Source organism: Talaromyces stipitatus, genomic scaffold, assembly GCF_000003125.1.
Source record: "Talaromyces stipitatus ATCC 10500 scf_1105507295527 genomic scaffold, whole genome shotgun sequence".
Classification (NCBI taxonomy): domain Eukaryota; kingdom Fungi; phylum Ascomycota; class Eurotiomycetes; order Eurotiales; family Trichocomaceae; genus Talaromyces; species Talaromyces stipitatus.
This window is the reverse complement of record NW_002990114.1, coordinates 943,504-966,319: the sequence shown is the minus strand read 5'-3', so window position 1 is coordinate 966,319 and position 22,816 is coordinate 943,504. Positions and strand designations below refer to the sequence as shown.

At 45.2% G+C, this 22,816-nt stretch overlaps 9 protein-coding genes across 9 annotated transcripts; 3 read left to right on the top strand and 6 right to left on the bottom strand.

Moving 5' to 3' along the window:
• Positions 1-190: 190 nt before the first annotated feature.
• On the bottom strand, positions 191-3,780 carry TSTA_083960 (aminotransferase, putative; the record flags this gene model as incomplete). The annotated part of the gene is made up of 10 exons (XM_002478082.1): positions 191-686; positions 737-1,145; positions 1,215-1,670; positions 1,923-1,947; positions 1,999-2,166; positions 2,207-2,227; positions 2,278-2,499; positions 2,584-3,036; positions 3,085-3,425; positions 3,483-3,780. 10 exons carry the CDS (start codon positions 3,778-3,780, stop codon positions 191-193), a joined length of 2,889 nt encoding a protein of 962 aa, XP_002478127.1.
• A 580-nt stretch (positions 3,781-4,360) lies between these two features.
• TSTA_083950 (uncharacterized protein) lies at positions 4,361-6,355 on the bottom strand (the record flags this gene model as incomplete). Its single annotated transcript, XM_002478081.1, has 2 exons — positions 4,361-5,838; positions 5,860-6,355. 2 exons carry the CDS (start codon positions 6,353-6,355, stop codon positions 4,361-4,363), a joined length of 1,974 nt encoding a protein of 657 aa, XP_002478126.1.
• Positions 6,356-6,602: 247 nt separating this feature from the next.
• TSTA_083940 (DNA repair protein Rad4, putative) lies at positions 6,603-9,573 on the bottom strand (the record flags this gene model as incomplete). The annotated part of the gene is made up of 2 exons (XM_002478080.1): positions 6,603-8,386; positions 8,436-9,573. The coding sequence occupies 2 exons, from the start codon at positions 9,571-9,573 to the stop codon at positions 6,603-6,605; spliced, it is 2,922 nt and encodes a 973-aa protein (XP_002478125.1).
• Positions 9,574-10,029: 456 nt separating this feature from the next.
• On the top strand, positions 10,030-11,426 carry TSTA_083930 (acetoin:2,6-dichlorophenolindophenol oxidoreductase alpha subunit, putative; the record flags this gene model as incomplete). Its single annotated transcript, XM_002478079.1, has 4 exons — positions 10,030-10,149; positions 10,212-10,345; positions 10,391-10,845; positions 10,906-11,426. The coding sequence occupies 4 exons, from the start codon at positions 10,030-10,032 to the stop codon at positions 11,424-11,426; spliced, it is 1,230 nt and encodes a 409-aa protein (XP_002478124.1).
• A 1,586-nt stretch (positions 11,427-13,012) lies between these two features.
• TSTA_083920 (cytochrome P450, putative) lies at positions 13,013-14,631 on the top strand (the record flags this gene model as incomplete). Its single annotated transcript, XM_002478078.1, has 5 exons — positions 13,013-13,066; positions 13,123-13,369; positions 13,434-13,516; positions 13,575-14,037; positions 14,096-14,631. 5 exons carry the CDS (start codon positions 13,013-13,015, stop codon positions 14,629-14,631), a joined length of 1,383 nt encoding a protein of 460 aa, XP_002478123.1.
• A 521-nt stretch (positions 14,632-15,152) lies between these two features.
• Positions 15,153-15,662, bottom strand: TSTA_083910 (uncharacterized protein; the record flags this gene model as incomplete). Its single annotated transcript, XM_002478077.1, has 2 exons — positions 15,153-15,463; positions 15,503-15,662. The coding sequence occupies 2 exons, from the start codon at positions 15,660-15,662 to the stop codon at positions 15,153-15,155; spliced, it is 471 nt and encodes a 156-aa protein (XP_002478122.1).
• Positions 15,663-16,207: 545 nt separating this feature from the next.
• On the top strand, positions 16,208-16,990 carry TSTA_083900 (uncharacterized protein; the record flags this gene model as incomplete). Its single annotated transcript, XM_002478076.1, has 2 exons — positions 16,208-16,781; positions 16,929-16,990. 2 exons carry the CDS (start codon positions 16,208-16,210, stop codon positions 16,988-16,990), a joined length of 636 nt encoding a protein of 211 aa, XP_002478121.1.
• Positions 16,991-17,011: 21 nt separating this feature from the next.
• Positions 17,012-19,580, bottom strand: TSTA_083890 (alpha-1,2-mannosidase, putative subfamily; the record flags this gene model as incomplete). The annotated part of the gene is made up of 5 exons (XM_002478075.1): positions 17,012-18,260; positions 18,309-19,126; positions 19,190-19,299; positions 19,347-19,379; positions 19,436-19,580. The coding sequence occupies 5 exons, from the start codon at positions 19,578-19,580 to the stop codon at positions 17,012-17,014; spliced, it is 2,355 nt and encodes a 784-aa protein (XP_002478120.1).
• A 2,389-nt stretch (positions 19,581-21,969) lies between these two features.
• TSTA_083880 (PHD finger protein) lies at positions 21,970-22,738 on the bottom strand (the record flags this gene model as incomplete). Its single annotated transcript, XM_002478074.1, has 2 exons — positions 21,970-22,580; positions 22,654-22,738. 2 exons carry the CDS (start codon positions 22,736-22,738, stop codon positions 21,970-21,972), a joined length of 696 nt encoding a protein of 231 aa, XP_002478119.1.
• Positions 22,739-22,816: the final 78 nt, after the last annotated feature.

Here is a 22,816-nt window from a genome sequence, read left to right as displayed (position 1 = left end):
TGCTGGTGTCGTTGAGCAGTCGGAGACAAGGTGACATCCGGTTGCTGTTGCTACGGACTACCACAGGCCCCACACATGCTAATCTTGTGGCTTACCGTTTTCGGGATTGTATTCTCCTTTTACAACTATCAGAAACATCGATATTATGCTCATATTCATAGATCTCAAGTTTGTCTTCTGATTTAACACGCTACATAATCAAAAACTGGTCGTATCCACCGAGAAGACTGGTCCATCGAATATTCAGTCCAGTCTGCCACATGTTGCGAATCGTTTCTACGCCTCGAAGAGCACTCCGATAACCAGTAGCCTCATACAAGAGCCGCAGCTCATTGAGGAAGAACTCTCTATCCTCCAGAGTTGAGCTCTCAGCTGCCATGACAAAAAACGGCCATGCAAGCAAATTCTGGCCCACAACATTGCCATAACTCTTCACCCGCTCAACAAGCTGGCGGAAATTTTCGATCAGGTGAGCTGCCTTGAACGACGGGGGATCAAAACATGCCCGTCGAACATAAACCTCACAGGCTAAAGTAACAGCCGCGAATAAGAGGTCCATCAGCTCCTCGTATTCCGGGTGGAGACTTTGACAGAAACGCAAGAATTCGAAGCATCTTGTACGATGGAGCGATAGGTATTGCTTTCCATCTGCCTCATCGAAGAGTGGCTCGGCGAAAAGACGAAGTCTATAGTAGGTGAGCATGAATGATGAATCATACAGGTTCGAAGTGCTTACCTCAGGATTTGTATATTGACAAACCGTGTCAATTCATTCAACTGACCCGCCAAGTTACTTTGTATTGTCATATCTGGCAATGCTTTCAAAGAACCGTAAAGGTACTTGAATCCATTGCCTCCGCTGATAGTCTCCCTATAATGCAGAAGCAGGAGCACTATCAAACTAGAGATATCCTGATTCGGGGCGGACATTTTTGATCTTGCTACCAATTCTATAATGAGAGAATTATATTCCCGAATATCAGAGACTACGTCACCCCCGAATCGTAGAATTATATGCTGTCTAGACACTGCTGCAATCGCTCCTCTAACAAACGGGTCCGTTTCAGCATACGGTAAGAGTAAATCTCGGAAACCGTTGAAGCCTCTGTTGATTACCGTAGCGGCCGGGGCGATATGTTCAGCAACTGTTAGGAAGCTGGTCAGCTCGGTATGGACATCAATGACAACTCCAAGTCAATCGAGGATTGTCATACAATACTGCATCAAATATTGTGTCTTTCCATCGACGTGGCTGAGAGCTATTCCAATCTGTACAGCTGGGCTGTCGTTTCCCTCCCTTTGCTGGTCGTTATTCCTAACGGTGATTGAGAGCAAATGCCGAGTCATGCGGGGACTTCTTGACTGGGTTCTGAGTTTATCTCCTTTACGAGGAGTATATGTCTCCTGTAAGTCGTGCCTTTCACCTTCTTGACGAGAATGTCTCGACTTTACTTCAATTGAGGAAGATTCGGCCACAGGAGAAGCCTCCCCACCATACGAAAGTATAGTAGGAATGCTTTTACCCACGAGTTTGCCTCGAGATGCTAAGCCGCCGTTGAATCGATATCGAATATCTAATCCACTGCATGCTAATCCCTTTGTCTCACATTTTTGACAGGTTGGTTGTTGGCGATCGCAGTCGATTCTCCGGCGTGAGCACTCATAACAACCTGCGACAAAGTATGAGCTTGGTATGCCCCTCCCTACAGCTATAGTTTATAGATAGGATGGGAAACACCTTTTACTTTTGGTCTTTTTTTTGCAACTGACATTCTGAGGATGCCATACCATGAATATCAACTTTGAAGGTATTGAGGAGAGATGGATGTGGATGACAATCGAGATAAGCATATATACATGTGGGCATCTAGTTCCTCCAATCATATCCACTGCCCATTCTAGTACCAGTCAGTACGTCTTACAATCAGCACCAAAAGCATTTTGGTGCTACATGTTTAAAGATCAATCTCAACCTGATTTGAATTCTTTACAGCTGACCACGTCATGAGCTATAACTCGAGTATTGTTAAGATTCTTGAGGAAGATCTGGTTGCCGAGGATTATGAGCAGTAGTGGAGATATCAGTTGTACGTTCCCCTTTGGGGATTGATAGATTCTTGATGGAGCGTTCTCAACGTTCTTGTCCTTGTCTCTCTTTCTTGTTATCTAGGAAACTATCAAAGGAGTGAGGTGTTCTATCCCGTACGGATAAATATCGGCCCGAAGGCTGTATAATCTTTACAAGTATCAAGTATAATCCTCAAAGACGTCGCTCACGACCTCCGCGATCGTATTAACTATATGTTTAACATCCGCGGAAGAGACAGTGTATGGCGGTGCAATAAGAATAATATCTCCATCTTTGCCATCTACAATGCCAGGTCCTGGCATGAGCGAGATGGAATACTTCGGTTCGAGCCCTTTTAGATGAATTTTTTGTCCGATTTGTTCTTGGGCTGGAAACGGTTCTTTTGTTGTTTTGTCCTTTACGAATTCGATCTGGGAGATGAAGCAGTCAGTATATAGCTGCTCCAATTCATATTGCTTGGAAGAAAGCAAGGAGATGTGAAATAATCGACTTACTCCCCAGAGTAGCCCCCGACCACGAATGTCTCCGACACGTTTATGCCCACTTAAGCGTTCCTGCAGCAGTTTCCCAAGTAATTCGCCTTGCAATTTGACATTGTCAAGTAAACCATCCCTCGCCACTATATTTTGCACTGCCAAAGCCGCAGCACAAGCAACTGGATGTCCTTGATAAGTCTGGCTATGGACAAAAGCCTTGGAGCCCCTCGACAGGACCTCAACCACCCTCTTATTAAGCATAAGAGCACCAATAGGTACAAATCCGGCTCCAAGTCCTTTAGCAATCGTCTGAAGATCGGGAACAACCCCTTCTTGTTGCCAGGCGTGCAACGTGCCAGTCCGACCCATTCCAGACATGACTTCATCTAGGATCAGTAGTGCACCGTGGCGGTCGCAGACTTCTCTCATTGCTTTGAAATATCCGGGAACGGGAGGCACGCAACCAAGAGTCTGCGGCTTCATTAGACCTGGTTCATGATCCATGTTTGAAGGACTCACCGTTCCAGAAACTGTCTCTGCTATAAATGCACAGACCGTATCCGGACCTTGAGACTGAAACTCATCTTCAAGCTCCTTCGCTAGCCGATTGACATACTCCTCATCGCTCTCTCCGGATTTACAGCCTCTATATGCATAACAGGGAGACACATGCGAAACATTCGCTGCAAGTATGGGCTCATAAATGGCTCTCCTCCCTTTGTGAAAACCGGTAGCTAGAGATCCCAGTGTATTACCATGATATGATTGCTTTCGAGCAATGAATTTTGTCCGTGGAAGTTGTCCTAGCTCAACGAAATATTGCCGAGCCATCTTTAAGGAAGCTTCTACCGCTTCTGTCCCTGTTCAATCAGTCAGTATCGTACTTACACCCTTGTCGACTTTGACAGAAAACATACCCGAGCTCACAATAAACACCTTCGACATCTCCCCGCCAGTCGACTCCGTCAAAAACGAGCAAATCTTCTCCGCTGCCGCAGAAGTGAAAAACGGCAAGTAACAATAATCCAAAGTCTCCAATTGCTCCACGATGGCTGCCTTGATTTCTGGATTATTATGCCCTAGTGCAGCAACGGCTGCACCGCTGGTAGCGTCGAATAATTTGAGCCCATCTTCGGTCAGAAGATAGTGGCCTTCGCCTTTGATTATTTGGGTTGGAGGGTTGCCAATGTTTGAGTACAGGACTGAGGATGCCATTATTTCTGGTGCGCTGGATTGATTTCTGGGAATTCACCAAGTTATGTGAGCAGAAATAAAGGGATGTATGTTCAGCCCTCGCGCTGGAGGAGTCGTAGGGTATAAATAATAGCTACAATAGTGTCTTGCATCTCTATCAATCGTATCCACTCAGAAAAAAGATACGTTATTCTATTAATTCTGTGATGAATAGGACAACCCAGGCGTTGTGTTATCAGACATCGTGGTACCTATCGGTCCGCCCCATAGCAAACGTGTCCCCAAAGTGGAAGCTTGATGGAGACCATTATTAGAAAGAGAGAACAAATGGGAACCATCGCAGGGTCGACACGTGCTTATCGTGACCAAAGATTGAGAAGTCTCCATTTACCTTCCACTTTTGGATTTAGCCCTAAGTGCGTGATCCTATCGGCGATTCTGTCCAATGAAAGGAAGTGCCAGCAGGAGGACAGTTCATAGTCCATTATAGACAGATAACCGCCCGAGATACGTAGTTGCTGAAAGACAGAAGTCATGTATGATATATTGGATATAATTACTCACGTATATATTCTAATTTGATTCTACCTAGATGTTAACACTATCCGGCGCGTTCACGGCCGTCCTTATCCGGATACGGCTCTCCAATACTATCCTGACTTGCCATCCACGGAGGGGCCGGGACACTTTCCATAACACTATCCGTAAGAAAATCTTTCGTCGAAAATAGCTTCCTCAAAGATTTGCCAGTGTCCATGTTGCTCTCATTTTGGCGATTAAGTCTGTCCACTAGCTGTGACGATTCTACCAAAACTATTGACTCGCGCGCCGGAGGTCCCATCGTATTTTGTACCGATCTGGTCTCGTAATTTCGCGTTATTGGTGAAGATTCTGGGATCATTTGGATGGATCGACTGAGACAGTCATCCTGTGTTGGGGTTGCTGTTTCGGAGCCAAAGGCATCGGATCGATCGTGAACCGAAGAAGCAGGGGGTTCTTTCGTGGATGAGACCGATGTTTGTATCGTCGAATTTGGGTCATCATTGTCTTCGATCACCGGGAAGAGTTCTGCTATTTTCTGCGTATTCAGGATCGGCACGGGCTCGTTTGGATACTGAGTATACCGAGCAGGTCGGCGATAGTACACTGATGACTCCGAAGGCAATGCAGCATCGGACAAGATATTGCCAGTTATTTCCAGATCGGTCCCAGAATTAGGTATGGGAGGAAGGTTATCTGAAAAATCGCAGTTCTGAGAATTATGATCTTCACTCGAGCTATCAATCTGTTCGGCCCATTCTTCTAAGGCCTTTGCTCCGATAGACACTTCCGGTAGATTGTCGTCTTCTAGATCGTCGTAGTCCGTATCCTCATCAGTGTCATAAACAATGGTCTTTTTTGGTATCGTCGATGGTGGTGGCTCTGGTGGTGGCTCTGGTGGTTGTAAAGTAGGTTGTATGGCGTCAGATTCGGAAAGTGCGACTTGGTTGTCAGTGCTTGCTTGCTGTAATTGTGAACTTGGAGTCATCGTCGATGCCACTATGTCACCATCGGGGAAATCTGAAGCTTGAGACTTTGAGTTTTCCGGTTGCATTGTTTCTTCTGGCACCTGTTCGGCAGTGTTCTGAAGGTCATTTGCAGCATCGGTGGCTTTCCTTGCACTTGAGGAGGAAACTTCTATCGGGAACTGACGCACTCGGTGAATGTTCGGAGTAGGAACAAACATTTGCTGAGGAGATTCAGGAGTTTGTGACGATGGTATCTCGAATCGCCGCCCTTTTTGTGGTGTCATCGGCTGAACGCTAGGATCATTCAGCGGCCGAATTTTCTTCTCATCGGGAGATGTTTTGCTTTTGATAGCAGGCGACTCATTCATCGTTTCATCGTTAAATTTCCTTCTTTTTCTCGGAGTCAAATCTTCGAACTCATTTTTACTCTTATTCTCCCCTAGGGGCTTGATAGTCGCCTCCCTAGTAGCGTTTGATTTCTCATCGTATAAATTCAGATCGCCATCATCTGAATCAGGAAGAGGAATAAACCGCCGAACAAAATCCATCTGCGTAAGGGTCTTATTCCCACCTATGCCTTTCCGCCCAAGACCTTTGTTATTCTTGTCTCTTGTAAATTTGCTGATTTTCGGTCCTCCACTAATCAAAACGCTTGAGCTTCGAGATTTGAATGTAGTGCTCGGGATACTATTAGGGGAGTGAGAGCTGCCGGTAGACTGTCTTTTGGTCAGTCGTCTATTCGAAGGTCTCCATGATTGATCATTCTCGTCTGCATCATCCACCAGATCGATCACCTCAGCGGATTTTCTTTCAGTCCCATCTTCGTCATATCCCACCAACCCTGATCCCGCATCTGATGCTTCTGTCTTGGGAACAAATTGCGTCAAAGTTATTTGACTGTCCCAGTCAGGCGAACTAGGATATTTGCGTCTTTTCGAGTTCGTAAGGACCGATGATTTTCGGCTAGCCTTCGTGGTGGTCGCTACGCGTCTTGCATTTGGGGCGTGTCTCGTTGTGTTTTCAACAGGAGTGGTCGGTAATTCATTTCCTTCGTGAGAATGGATTCGATGATATATTTTCGAACTCATTTCCACAAGCAATCAGATGGAGATATCGACATTCCGTGCATGTTTGATGAGGTTTTAATTTTTAGTCTCGCTGTATGATTCGGGGAGACGCGTCTAGACGCGTCTTGCCACGCTAGCCGATTTCAATGACACACCTTTCCATTTTAGGATATATTGCTTATTTACAGATCGATAGCAGGAGTCTGGGCGATTTACAAAAAATTTCATTCATGCATATTATTAAATGTATATATTGATACACCTCAGCTTAATCAGACATGAGCCAGTCAGGCTCGGCATCTTCATCCTCAGGATCGTGGGATAACAGTGACACTTTCTCCAAGTCAGAATCAGACTCGCTCTGTTCCGGCTCCGCAGGTTTTTCCGGTGAATTGAGGTCATCTGGCCCTTGGAAATTATGATCCACGCTGACAGGAGTAGATGGATGACCACTTGAAAAATCAACTTTGATGGGAGCAGCTTCAGATGACCGGTCACCTTGGATCACGTCGGACATATTCACGTCTGACTGTGCAACATTGTCCTCTTGTGGTTTTCTCTGTGCTGAATTGACTAGTGGGTCCGATGGACTTTCAATACTAGTTGTGTTGGGTATCACAATTAGCTTGTAGCGCGGTACGCTCTTTTTTAGCTTCACAGGAGTTGGCACCTTGCGCCCAGGGACTGTTGCTTCCTGAACAGCGTTTGTTTCCTGGGTGGGTTTGTCTTCGGTGAACTCTTCTCGACTCTCCACCATATCCTCATCCACAATAAAGCCACTACCAGCACCGTCTTCTGGATCTCCATCATACCCAATATGGCCACTCGTCGGCGGTGGGTGGTTTTCATCATCCTCCGGAATGAACCCACCCCCTTCTGCAAAGTCCGGATCATCTAATGCATCATCACTCACGTGTCTTTCATTATCTGTTACTTCAGAAGCTTCCCCTTCGATTGCGTAATTCTTTACTCTTTCCGCGATGCGTAACTTCAACAAGAGATGCTTCCAAAGACGTAGCGCTTCCTCTGTTCTTCGGTCAAGTTCTTCCTGCATCCTTTCATCCTCAATACACCTAACGACTTCTTCCAAAGCTTCGCGATATTCAGATGCCGCAATCACACCGTTGAACACGGCAGTTCCATGGCGACCTTTGAATTCAAACCCGGTCACGGCAGGAGCGTAGTCAACGTCAAGTATACGAGCCGCTCGAGCTGCTTCGGGATGTTTGAGGTGGAACCCGCCGGGAGGAATCATAGTAGGAACGTAGACATCCAGATTCCCATATGCGTTTTTGGGGACCTTGCCATTGACAACCGGCGGTGATTTGTATAGCTCAGTTTGATGTAATGCGTACAGCGTTCTCTCAGCGCCATAGACACCATCCTTTTCATCATCACTCTCATTCCTTTTCTGCGAAGCTGCAACGCGTTTCAGGGGTTGTTCTCCAATCTTAATGTCTCTTCCAAGTCTATACCAGCCGTCGGCGCTTCTTACCAAGTGCACGTCTGCCCGACGATAAACGGGTTCTACCACGGAACCTTTCTTGGAGCCTGGTTTACCAACTTCAACCTGGCCGATCTTCCTTTTCGGATGAATCACTTCATTCTGCCGAAGGTGTCTTTCCAAGGCATAGACAGGATGACCTTTGAAGTCCTGGATATTCCGAGGCATCGGTTCAGCCGCTGACTTTGCCGTAAATTCACTGAATTCCAGCTGATCTCGATCTTCCAGAAAAGGCTTCTCGTAGTAATTCATGACGTTTGTCCACCACGTCTCTCCATCCTTGGTGCTTTCCACGCGCGTCCTCTGCGTCTTTGCATTGTAGGCTTTTGCGTAGCGTCTCGTAACGTCTCGAGCAGAGTCATCTTCTTCAAATGCTACCACATAGGACATATTGTTATGTCTATCACTAGCAGGAGGCTCAAATTTAGAAGCTCGTGCCACAGATTTTGTGACCAAAGGATCGACGGGAATCCACTTTTGAACAGCCTCGTTGAAGACTTCAACCCAAAAGACCGGAAATGGAGAGCCGGAAAAATTGCGTGGATGTCCTATAAAGAGTCAGTTGATTGAACCCCTGTTAGTTCGGAATAGACGCACGTAGATAGTTTGAGGCGGACTGCCGCACTGGCATTTTGAAAGAGGGCTGCCCAAGTCTTCGTCCCTTGGCAGGCGTACCAGCACTTTGAGCAACAATTTTGTCATCGCTAGAGCTAAGATTATCATCGGAGGATATAACGATATACTCTCGCTTCGGTTTCTCAGGACTCGTGCCTTTAGCGACTCCGGAGAAAGGTAGCACTTGCAGTGAACAAACCAGTCGTGCCTCGACCGCAGCTGACCGTAACAAAGCACAGAATAACTGGGCACCGAAATCTCGTGACCCTTGAAGCTTTCTCGCTTGTTCGCGAAATTCTTCCCTAGTCGAGATAATTTCTCCATCGTGCATGATCGATGCCGCTCTGTCCTTGCACTCTTGTGCACCTTCTGCCCAATATGGCCGTCTCAGGCCAGGTGCCGTAACTTTGAACCGTCGCGCAAAAGCTTCACTCGCCTGTTTTATGCCGTCGATAAAGGTAGTTGATCGAGTAAACTGAGGTAAAGATTCCCTAGGGTTCAAGAGAGATATCGTTTGTTTCGGCAACGTCTGTTTGAGGTACTTCTGAACTTCATCGTCATTACACCACAGATTACGCGTAGATACGTGAGCGAGTAAGCATAACACGTGAGTCTTGTGAACATCAAGTCGAAGTTTCTTCTCAGCTCCAGATACCGGTTTACGTCTTGTCACAATCGTCCTTTGAACGTTGGAGGGTTCGTCAAGCGTGATATCCAATGATTCATCACCTCGGGCTTGTACCATATTCTGAATATTTGTGCTCGACTGCTGTACAATAACCTCCTCCCACTCCATATCCGATTCATCTTCCGTCGCCTGTTCGGCATCAAGGTCATAAATAGTTTGGGTTTGTGTCAAATCGATCACATTATTTGCATTCGGCGAAACTTGAGGTACGGTATTTGTCTGTACATGATGCGAATTTCCTGCCCTCTCCCCTACTCGACGACGTTTTAAGGGCCTTTCCTGGTGTGGTTCAGCAGCAGCGCGTGCATCTGCTTCGGCCAGAAGTTCGTGGTACACTTGGGGGATCTCTTCCTCGCGCTCCCGCTCGTCTCGATTTTTTGGGGCATTCTGGGGTCGAACCCTACCTCTGCGGGGTAATGGGGCCCGCGGCATGGTCATATAAAGTCACCAGGAGCTATTTCTAACCCCGTGAAGAGCTATGTTCCTAGCATCCTTCAAAATCGTAACAACGACCGCAAAAACAGTCATCTGTCTGTGATACTGGTGAGCAAGCCCTCTCAATATAGATAAAAATATCACTAGCACCTTGCGAGACACACCTGTTCTGTACACCGATGAAAGACTGCTTTCCGAAGCTGGGCTAATGCCATTGCAATGATATTTGAGTCATGGAAGGATGATGAGAAGGAACGCGATAAGATTAAGCAGGCACCGGATAAATAGATTTTCCGGCTCCAATGTTCCTCTATACATGAACCAATCAGGTTCCAGTATCTGTTAACCTCAGAATGACATAATGTAGACATTGTCACAACATCTTCCGTTCATTATCTAGAAAATAAACACGCCATTTTTTGAAAAATGTGCAGATGTATACAGTCTGTCAGCATGTCATACCACGTCGTTCGTCCAAGAGCCGGCAGACTTCCGGTTCGATCGTTATGGGCATACTCAACTCAGTGCCGACATATGATGGCAAGAGCGGCAGGAGGAAGTCATCAGTCTTCGGTATGTTCAATTTGAGATACTTATAAACTATCTATGAGATTGCCAACATGCGAATGCTGTAGGGAGATGACAAGCCAATCACTATAACCATTCCCAAAGACTCGTTTGAAACCTATAAAATTGACCCGCCTCCATACAGCTTGGAAACGTCCAAAAAAGAGCTACGGCAATTATATAAAGACATGGCAACTATTCGGTGAGCACCCTGGGTCGTATCTTTATCAGCCTAACGGTGCTCTAGGAGATTAGAGCTCCTCTCAGACCAGCTTTATAAGGAACAAAAAATCCGAGGCTTCTGTCACCTTTCGACGGGTCAAGAAGCTGTAGCTGTTGGAATAGAGCACGCCATTACCAAGTCTGATCCCTTGATCACAGCATATCGCAGCCATGGATTTACGTACATGCGAGGCGGAAGTATTCGGTCAATCATTGGCGAATTACTCGGCAAACAACAGGGAATCTCATACGGCAAGGGCGGGTCAATGCATATGTTTACAAAAGGGTTTTATGGAGGTAACGGAATTGTTGGTGCACATGTTCCGGTGGGCACTGGAATATCATTTGCTCAGCAGTATTCGGAACAGAGTAATATGACAGTGGACTTATATGGGGATGGTGCGGCAAATCAGGGGCAGGTTCATGAGGCATTTAATATGGCCAAGTTGTGGAATCTGCCCGTTCTGTACGGTTGCGAGAGTAGGTTTGTCCCATTCAAAGCGTGATTATCTAGTATCTGTGAACTGAGACCGACGCCAGATAATCAATATGGAATGGGAACATCCGCTGAAAGAGCATCCGCTGAGACAAACTACTATAAACGCGGGTTCTATTTTCCTGGCATTCGTGTCAACGGCATGGATGTTCTTGCTATCATGTCAGCAGTCAAATATGCTCGTCGACTCATTACAGGCGAAGAAGGCAATCACGAAGGACCAATACTTTACGAATTTGTCACCTACAGATTCGCCGGACATAGCATGTCAGACCCCGGCATAGCGTACCGATCTCGCGAAGAACTAAAAGACGCAAGAAAGCAAGATCCCTTGACTGTACTCAAGCAGCGAATGTTAGAACTGAAAATCAACACGGAAGATGAATTAAAGGCTATGGAAAAGGGGATTAAGAGTTTTGTCAATTCTGAGGCGGAGATAGCGCAGAAAATGGACGACCCGTCTCCGGCAGAGGATACTCTGTTTCAAGATATATTCGTGAGAGGAGCAGAGCCTGCATATATGAGGGGTACGACGGTCAATAATACGTACTATTATAAGCATTGATTTGATGTTTTGATTCCTAGATATTGCCGAGGTTATGATTGCAACATGCTTAGATGTGGTACTTATGGTAGAATAATGTCTAATTCGAGTCCGCCTTCCGAGCCCATCTGGGCACTTCCAGGTTAGTAAGTACATTGGATATTAGAAGAGCATTATATGGTCTTCAGTGTCTGAAGCTCTTGTCCTACGTACTTGGTAGCTCCCCCTTGTCGGCAATAGCAAATGTCGAGAGTCTCCGCTTTACGGCTATTCGGCAAGCATGGAACATGCCTAAGTGATACATTAAGACACAACTTTGCATTTCATAGAGAAACAAGTTGTGATATCACTGATTTTCAACTCATTTGACGGCATATACATCCATGGATGGCATAGTGGTCGGTTGGAACTTGGTGAGGGGTTGTAATACATGGATACATACATCAATAAATCAACGGGACTGTGGCTGCGTTATTTCTCCACCTTTTTCCCAAGTGTGACTGGATGACAGAGACCAAAGACGTGCCCTTTGAGACATCAAGGCAGTTGACATGGATGCTTACAAGTATGTCATCCAATAGTTATGGCGATAGTCATCAGATGGAGACCGTTGGAACCCGGTCACCCAGTACTTTAGTAAGCTATGCAAAGCACCGCCGACAAATGATAGAAATCGAGATGCTGGTCCTATGTCATATGCATGTTTCTGTAGGAGGAGGTGCACCAGGTCTCTATTCATCATATTTGTCACACAGGTGCGAAGGAAAGGGGACAATGACAGGCTTAAGTCCGTCGACGACGAATTGGCCAGGGAGTGGATTCTTCTTTCAGTTAGAAGCCAGCCTTCCGGACATTATGCATCGTTGTCGTGCTCCTCACACAGTAGGTGTGGATGTGATGTCGAAAGAATTGCGGTTACATGTTGATCATCATCCTTGTCCCTTGGGTAGGCTCTCGAACAGCGAGGCGCGAATATCGAAAGTGACGGTTGTACGCATTTAACTCCACTTCTCTCTTTTTCAGGCTATGAAAAGATACCAATCGGCCATTGAGCACATAAGTACAAATAGAAGGGTACGGCCTCATTGTAGTTCTTTCAATCATCTCTCCTCCCCTTCATACCTCACTTTCTTCACCAGACTTGTGCCGCTTGTTCAAATCCTCCAACATCAACATCTTACTTCGCGGTAAAGGTTCGGAGAATTTGTTGAGCTTCCTCGACGTCTTCATCATTCCAGGGTTTGAGTCCAAAGCTGATAAGAAATCGGGTCCAACCACCGTAGCTCTTTACTTTTTCTCGCTCGGCGGGGGAAAGTGGAGGCTCTAAGGTAGGGTCAGTAACGAAACACTGTCCAGTACGATAACACAGACGAGGTTGTTAGAAGGAATTAGGGACTTACGAAGTGCGTCAGATGCAAGGCATATTGACTGATTATTGACGGTTGTGACGTTGATTTGAAGGTATCTGATTGAAGTTCTCATTGTCCGAAGACGCGTTTACGTGAGTTGTCAAAGGAAAGAAGTTGTTGGGGTCTGATGAGCCCTGGCTCTTATATAGTCACAGTGGTAACCCTAACCCTATATAGAACGCCTACCATTTATTCAACATGATCGTTCTTCCAGAGGTTGCTCAAAACCTTCCTTTCCCTCATCTGCTACTGGTAAGCCTACTATCCTGTAATTGTAAACAATTAATTACTAATAAATATTAAATCAGGCAATTTTATCTGTTATTGTTACAGCTACAGCTGCCAGAATCATCTATAACCTCTACTTTCATCCACTACACTCGTATCCAGGCCCTTTACTTGGCCGCGCGACTATACTATATCCAATTCTTTGCGAGTTGAGGGGTAGCCTCCATCTCAAAGTGAAAGAATGGCACGACGAGTACGGCGAAGTTGTACGCGTTGCGCCAAATCAGCTATTGTACAATTCTGGACGGGCATGGGAGAAGATATGTGGTAAGTCAGTTGCATCTCGTGAACATGATTCAATCAGTACGCTAATGTCATTTATTTACGACAGGACATCGAACAAGCAGTAACCAGTCACTCTTTGATAAAGATCAGACGTTCTTCTTTGAATCCCCTCAAGGAAAACATACCATGGTGCTTGTCTACTTTCTTTGCTGCGACATTCCTCTTTAAAAGCTGATATAAGAAGTAGATCGGTGAGAATGGCGAGAAACATCGTCGCCTCCGCCGTCTGTTGGCCCACGCGTTCTCTGATAGAGCTTTAAGAGCACAAGAAGACATTCTCCAGAGCTATGTCGAATCTCTTATATCGCAGCTTCGCAAACGCGCGGCCACCTTCGATACCAACACTGTTGATATGATGCGCTGGTTCAACTATATTACCTTCGACATTATTGGCGATCTTTCATTTGGTGATTCCTTTGGATTGTTGGAAAAGGGTATATGGCAAAGATACCTCTCGTCGATCTTTGGACTGCTACAGTTTGGCGTCCGATACCGTGCTATCAAACGTACTTTTCCATTATCATGGAGATTCTTCTTGGCTAGATGGATTACACCTAAAGACATGCGGGAGGATCGGCTATATCAACACGATCTTGCGCAAAGCAAGCTTACCAAACGTGTCTCTGTTGATACTGGGAGACAAGATTTTGGTACGTTCCTCGCCAGCCTCCGGCGTCCCCCTGCAATGATAATGCTAATAAAAAAAAGTGCATTACATGCTCAAAGGATCGAAAGATGCCATCGGTCCAGATGGTCTTAGCATGGATGAGATAGTTAACCTTAGCGAATTCCTCATGCTTGCCGGCAGTGAAACGACGGCAACCGTATTATCCGGGATGCTATATCATTTGCTGCAAAACCCCCAGTGTCTATCACGTCTAACCAGTGAAATTCGATCCTCATTCAAAAGTGAGAACGACATCAACTTGAACAGTGCAGCTCAGCTTCGATATCTTCATGCCGTACTGGAAGAATCTATGCGAATTTATCCCCCAGTTCCCAATTCCCTGCCGCGGGTGACTCCAGAACCAGGACAGATTATCTGTGACAAATTCGTTCCTGCTGGTACCTCTGTTGGATTACATCATTACTCGTCTTACCATTCCAGTGATAATTTCTTTGAGCCGGATGCCTTTCACCCAGAACGATGGCTTGAGGGGGAGGATCCACGATTCAGGAGTGATCGCAAGGACGCATTCCATCCATTTTCACATGGGCCTAGGAATTGTTTAGGGAAGAAGTAAACTTATTCTATTTTCCTTTTACTCTGTCGATAGTAGATAACTAACGAGTCTATTTCCAGTCTTGCTTATGCCGAGATGAGATTGATAGCGAGCAGGTTCTTTTGGAATTTTGATGTGGAACTTCAGCCTGAAAGTTACAATTGGACTGATCAGCGTACCACTACATTGTGGCTGAAGAAGCCTCTTATGGTAAAATTAGTCCCGCGAGAGATGAGTATCAGTTGAGCTACTGGGAGAGTCAAGAGAAAAGATTAAGTGTTAAGAAACAAGCCGCTTTCTTTCAATTATTGATCATTCCTGGATAGTGTCAAAACCCGAATCATAAGAATATTCCCACAGTATTCATTCGAGCATAGTAATAACGAAAGGTGAAATTGCTAAGTAACAAAACGTAGAGTATGCGAACAGCCAACATAGCCCTAGATATACGATTCCAGATCATTATACTGCATGAGTAAACGACTTACCATTATCAATCCATCCTCCTATTCGCGCCTGGTTCACAAGTTGGGTGTCATTCATCAAATAATATCCTCCACGTCCTTTAACTGGAACTGTACATTAACGACAATCCCTAATTTGGATGCCCCTCGTGCCAACAATTCTCGAATCCTGCTTTCTAAATCCGCCCAATCTGTCACAGTTCCCGGGGGTACGTCAATGAAAACTGTCGGCATAACCTCGATCCCTCCCACGTAGGCCCAGTCAAAATAGGCATCCAGCGCAGTTGGATCCCCGAGAGACGACTGAATTAATTCTAAGATAGCGGGGAGCGACGGTTCAAAGAAAGTTGTGATGTAGAAGGTGGTTTTAATGTCGTATGGGTAAGATTCTATATCGACGCAGCTGCACAGTAATATTGTCGGTTTACGGACAGACAAGTACATCTCGATGGGGATGATGAATGGGTGGTCGATCTCGAACAGCTCGGATTCGTCTTCCTCACAGGCAGCATCTTTGGAGCATGACTTCTTGGCTAGCGCCTGATTGTTTCCTTGTATGTCTTGTAGAGGATGGCGGATAGGTGCCATTCTGGCTTGCTTTGTGGTGTTCGAGATATAGGTAGAGGTGTGAATTATATAGAGAAAGAGCGTTCAGAGAGAGAAATAAGATGGTATATGTCCACCTGAATGATATATGAGGACGGAATGAAGACAGTATAAGAGCTCAGAGGCTCCCAGTGAGCTAAAGGTGAGCATGGCTATCCTGAGGCTTCCTTCTGTTTTGCTTTGCGCCCTGCTCTTTCCTATTTGGGAAATATCATCACATGCCCCTTCACCCTTTTGTTCGGCACACAATCTGAACATTTTCTGAGATCTCACTCTTCACTTTCAAAACTTCTGAAGTCACCACCTTCATAGTGTCTGCTAGGTATGTGAATATCCTTTGTTGGGGAGTTTCCTGCCAATTTGGGCCACCGTTTTGCTGAGTTTCCTATCTGTTATTAAATCTCCCTACCTATTCTTTGGCTGCAAACTTCACTTCTTCTAACCTCGCCTTTAGCTAGACAGAGTTGTCACTCCATCGTCAATCCTTCGCTCGTATGGACTTCTATCCTTGAGCCTCAATCCACAAGATGGTAGTTCCATCACAACCTGTCATCCGCAGGAAAGCAGTCAAATCTGTAAAGCCACGTCCAAAACCCCCTGGACAGTCTCGACGTCTACCATGCGCGATTGATTCCATCGAGAACATGCATTCATCTTTTCATGACGCGCCGCCTACAAAAAAGCTATCTTCTGCCGCAGGCATTACAATCGAGGAATACGTGTCGAAAAAGCCTCAGTACGACTTCGACAACTTCGTTCCACGTTCAATTCAGTGTCCAGTTGCGACAAGTCAAGCATTCGATGATGCATACGATTACCTTTTCAAACATCTTTCAGGAGGATGCAACGGTCTAAACATCATTCCGTATCCAGGTCTTCGCGAAGATGATGATGAATCAGAAGAGAAAGTGTCCAATTCAGCGTTTGCAGCACTTGTCTATGTTGAGCCAGGAGTATCGGGTCGCTGGGAAAAAATCGAAAAGGGGTTGAAGCGCATCTTCAACGCAGCGGCTATAGAGGATGGGGAGGAGCCAAAGTGGTTGTGTGAGGGGATTATCTTTCGGTTGTGCGCGGCGAACTCATCCAGATATTGGCAGAATGGTTCGAATGAATATTGATTGGGTACTTTAATCCTTCTATTTGCATATGTGGATGGCACAAGCTCATGATTTGTTGTTATATGGATTCGATTGAGCTAGGGACTGTCATGGTCATTTCTGATTGACAATAAACTCAGTGAATATCTAGGTCCTGATTGGGCTTTACTAAATGAAATTGACCTACGTACTCAGGTACCCCTCGAGCCTTGATAAGCCTTTCCATGAACCAGTCTAAAAGTTATACGATGCCATACTAGGAGGTAGATCCTCAGCTTTCGTCCCCCAATCACTCTCACTCTCCCCCGTCATAATCTCCAGCACACCCCCATTCTCAAAAAAGTCATGCTGAATCCAATTCTTCGTCCATTCTTTCCCGTCTCTCGTCACATTCTGAATATATATGTTGGTGTAGCTCGGATCAAAGTCAACATTCCGTATCGTAGCAACTTTTCCGGTAATCCCATGCGTAATATTGACCTCCCTGAAAAACGGCGCGTTAATGAGATACACATCCTGTCCATGGACAGGCCAAAGACCCATCATACTCAGAGTTGAGAAAGAGCCCATTGAACCACTATCGTCATTCCCCGGGATACCGTTTATGCTCGTATTGAATTGAGAGGGGATATATGCGTGGGTCTGTTTCGTTGATAGACCCGGTCTTCCACCGTAATGGAATTGGTTAACCGTCAGGAAGGCCTGTTCGTCGCCAACGTAGAGTAGGCCGGAGTTATGGAAATAGGTTAGTCGTTCAATGAATGCATCTCGTCCACCCAGTGCTGTGATCAATGAGGCCATATCTTGAGGGACGTAAAAGGTGTAAAGCCACGTACTGCCTTCGTACGTTTCGTGGCCGTCAGGATTCAGATAGCAGCTTGTGAAGTTCATGAGTGGTGTACAGAATTGCGGATCTTGATATCCCCGTGTTCCATTCGAGTACCTTATTTGCAAAAATCCTGTATATCCAAGCGAGGTGGTATTGGCATCAAACATGTTATACCAATTCGTTCCGCGTTTGATGTATTTCTCATAATCATCGGATTTACCCAGAGCTTTGGCAAGCAGCGCAATACAGTAATCGTCATACGCATACTCAACTGTCCGCGAAATACTTCTGGTCAAAGGCCCCTGTCCATATGGATCAAAATCGTCTGTTGGAATATAACCAAGATTCTTCCAACTCTTCAACCCGCCTCGACCTTCAATGGCCCAGTTCGGAGGCTCTACTTCGGCATCTTTGATAACAGCTTCGTATGCAGTATCCCAGTCAATGTCGGTGACGTTTTTGAGATATGCTTCGGCTATCAACACGTCGGCATTTGATCCTCCCTGTGTAAATCCTTTGCATAGAGACATGCGGCAATCTGGCAGATATCCTTCGTGTCTATATGTGTCGATCAGACTTCGGATCATGCGAGATTGTGAGAGGGGGTCGACAAGTGTGATCAGTTGGTGGATGGCTCGGTATGAGTCCCAAATACTATGTCCGCGTCAGTTCCAGTCTTGTGATTGGGATAAGATGACATACCAGTAGTAACTATCATAATAGGGCTCCGTACTCTCCCATAAAGGATTTTCTCCGGTATAATCCTGAGGACTCAGCAGAGCTCTGTAAGCACCACTCCAGAAAACAGTCTGCAAATCCGTCGAGACACCAGTGGCATCAATGCTAATCACACTTAATTTTTCCTTCCATATATCTTGTGCTGACTGTTTTGTCCCATCAAAGTCAAAGTTCGGAATTTCCTTTTTACCATTTGAGCATGCCTGATCGACGCTGATAAAACTCATGCCAACTCTTGCTATGACAGATGTAGTACCGGTCTTGAAACGAGTGAAAGCGCCGGCTGAATAGGACTGATCATTATTGACACCATCAGAAGTGGTTAATACAGTTTTTGGTTCATTCCCGGCACGATCATTCACGAAAACGCCCGTGTCAAAGATCTCCGCTCCCGAGAAATCAGCACAAAAATGAAGATCATAACTACCGATTCCAAAACTGGGGTTGAACGTCCCTGAACCGAAGATACGACCAGTAGTATCATTGACAGAAGCACTCCCATTGCTTCTAGACTGTGGCAGGTCAATCAAGTCGGCAAATATCATGGGCGCAACTGATGTATAGGGTGGGAAGGTGAATCGATACAAAGCTGTATGGTTAGTGACGGTAATCTCGCCTTTAATTCCGCTGTCGAGATCAATGCTAAAATAACCTGCCTGTGCGATCAAGGTCGCGTTGCTAAAACCTACTGACCGGTTTTGGTAGCGGTATACACATCGGTTGAGGTCGTCATCAGGGCATCCAGGATTGGGAAAGATGGGGAAATTTCCAAGTGATGCGCCCTATGGAGGATCAGTCTTGTAGTCTTTTTCAACATTTTTCCGTCTCTATTTTTTAAAACATACACCGCCAGTTCCAGAGTCATGCATGTGCGAGAATCCACTTATACTTGGACTATCTGAGGCAAATCCTCCTTGGTTGTCCACCGAAGAGTCTGCGACTGCCTTTGCCATACCTAGATACATCAGCAGTAAAATCAATATAGTAGAAATGTGAACCCACCAAAAGGCAACGAAGCACCAGCAAAAACATGACCTGTAGGTTTTGGTTTTATTATTTTCCCCGAACGCACAACCTCGACATTGACTAACCTCCATTTGCCGTCCCAATCAGTGGATCAACATAATCCAATACATTGAACTCGGAATTGATTGTACTCGAACCCCGTCGACCATGTATTCGCGCGTCAATGCATCCCTGCAAGATTGTAGCAAGGGTAAGCGTAGAGAACTTCATGTCGATGATAAATGACTGAAACCCCGTAGATTGTAATTGTAGTCTCGTACGACCAGGACAATTCGCTAGAGGCGTTGCAACGCACAGCTATTTATTGCCTCCCGGGTAAATACTACCTTGTCACTCTTCGCATCCCAACCCAAACAACAATTGATCAACATTCTGGCTTATTATACAATGTGGAGAACCCCGCGCTATAGTTAGTAATCGCGGAGAGGAATGAATACAACATTCCACAACGGGCACGCGCATGCTGTCATTCCGATTGGACGGTTTGGAATAGAAAAGTGCACTATGCGATGTCACACTGCTGCGGTGAGATTTTTGGCTGGTTTTCGCAGTGGATTGTCTGGATAGAAGAGCGTTTGGAAGTCATTGTCTCTGCACACTGCTGACTGCATAATAACCGGTTCTATAACTGCTGGGAAAGTGAACCCTGGTACTTATCTATGCGTCATTGTCTGGACTGTGTTCTTTCATTAATATCCTGTTGCGTTGTATATGTTGAATCTGATTTATTCTTCCTGGCAGAGATAAAACAGAAGAGCACTAGGGTAGGCGAAGGCCGAGAATGACGACAAGTTAGCCAACCCTAACCCCAATAAATACCACTCTATCTCGCTGGATGTGAGGTTAGATACGAGAACCTCCACTAAGGTGTTCTTTCCATACACGTAATCATTAATCTCTGTGTACACGGCCTTTATCATTTTTCAATCAACATCGTCTTTTCATATCTTTCGCTTACTACCAGCCCCTTCGAAAAGATTCCATTGACCCACGCTAGGGAAGAAGCAGTCTAAAAGCAAGGAGTAGCAAATACAGGTACCACATTGACCACATTCAAAGGACGCTGTACCAAATGCAAATCCCCTTTGCTCGCTACATTACGGTAAGATCAAAATCCTTCTTACTAGTGTACTGGAACCCTTGTCTAATTATCTATCCGTTAGCCAGACGTGATGGGATAACAAAGGTGTGGAAGAACGATATAGCTGATTGCCATGATAATATTCACAGCTTCTTTATGAAGACAGTCACTAATGTACTAAATATCCAATATCCGCAAAAATGTCGCAACCTCAGAAGTGAGCACTTTTGAAGTTAGGGTTATCAGAGACATGTCAGCGGTGGCTCAATTGGATGCCAATTCATTGCAAAAAGGGGGCTTCGGCAAGCTTCACTACGTATCAGACAACCTAAAAATAAAATGAAAACGTTTTAACCTAGTTAACTATTACTCCTATACTTATGTAATTCTCGATATCTCGGATGTTATGGAAGTCTATCGGTGAAATCTCATTTTAGGCCAGGGTTACCCGATCCTGGTTCAAATCCTTATTCCAGTGGGGACTGCGATCCACTTAAAGGGGCAATATGATTGGCAAGATTGTTAATTCAGGTACTATGATTGGTCAAACCTTATATAAACCTTATATTGCCCCCATAGTTGTATGATGGAAGTATTTTCTCAATGCGCTTCCTACCATCATTCAGGACATGTTAATATCACTACTTGGGACTATACTATGTTGAAACATTTCCGGTGCCTCTGGTATTACGGCATACCGAGGGTGGGAAACTTCGAATTTATTAGTCTCACACATTAGGAAAGTGAGATAAGGATTAGGGCCCCCGGCCTTGAGGGTGATACTGTTGATTAAATGTCCAGGATCATCTATATTTGTTTCCCAGTCCAGTCGACGATGCAGTAGGAAAAGATGTTACTTACAATAAGTGAATAGTCTCATTAGACAGATATCGGACTATTTTCGACCCCAGAGTCCCCTAACCTAGATGTCCACAGCATCAAAACTCTGGATGAGTAAAACCCGAGTCCATATTTCTTTTGACGTATGCATAGACTTGTAGAAATAGCAGATTTGTTCCTCATGCGGCATACCTGGTAGACTAAATATAAGCTAGTCGATGAGTAAGCGTGACTATGAGTACGCATCTAGATAGTTACGTTAGTTACAAGTTAGTTGAAGTGCTAGTCACTTAAGCCAAGTAGTTTAGTGCTTAGATTATTAATTGGTTTAATTACGAAGGTCTTTTGAAGACTCTTTGAAAATATAAAAGAGGAGTATGTCCCTGGAAGTACTTAAGTGGCATTCCGGTAGTTAAGTAGAAGTAACTAAATGCTCAAAGGCTGTAACCTAGGCAAATATGCGCATGTATTTAGGAATCTAAGTTTTATCAGCCATGTCTGAGATACTATATCCTTTTTCGACGTAGGCAAATTGACATAAGTCATGCCATTCATTATCATCGGTATGTAATGCATTTATTAACTTCGTATCACTTTCCATCTCTGGGTATCTTGCATAAAAAACCAAATGTATTATCGTAGAAGATCTTGGCCCAGATAGCCTTAATCGGCTCCATATTAAAAAGCCTCGCTTATTATACGGTCCCAAGACTTGTCTGTCACATCCAACTTCGAGATCTCATTCCTGCTGGGAGGGTAAGACGGGGTTGCAGAAGTCCCATGTTGTGAATTGTATGCTGGACTGAGCTGAGACTGAGGAGACAATTGGGATCCTGAGCGGGCTCGATTGCTGATAAGCTCTTCCATGAGCTGAGAGTTCTCGTGACGCAACTTCAACAGTTCTGATTCTTTTTGGGATGCAAGTTCGGCCTTCACGATTAATTGTTGCAGGTCGTCTAGAAAATCTGAGGTGATGGCTTGGTTGTTGGCAAGTCCGTGATTGGCAAGAAATTTCTTTGCCATGGCGTATGCAGGGCCAGAGAAAGAAGAGCCTGATATATTACTGCCAGAAGTAGGGTCTCCGTTTCCGCTTGGCAACGACTTATATTCAAAATTCAGAGCTGCCTGGCGTTCCTGACAGGAAGGGCATAACCACGATGCTGCGACATCAACCGAAGGTGGTGACACCAAACACACAAAATGATAAGAACGAGAGCAAGTCGAGCACCATAGTAAGTTTCCCGGCTTAAGGCACTGGGAACAGATAATGTTGTGCGGTCTTCCAGCACCTTTATCAGAATTCACATTAGCCATGTGTCGATTCGTTATTCGGCAAGCATTCCAACATTCAGAAACACTTACGAATCCATTCTTTCTCAATGAAGCTTTTCATGTGTTCATTAAACATAGCTTCGCGCGCCGGGATATGATTATTGGTATTGTTCATCGGGGGCGTTTTAAATGCATCATTCGCTTGTGATAATCATACTCTATTGCATCCGTTTGATTATTCTCCGGGGTAAAA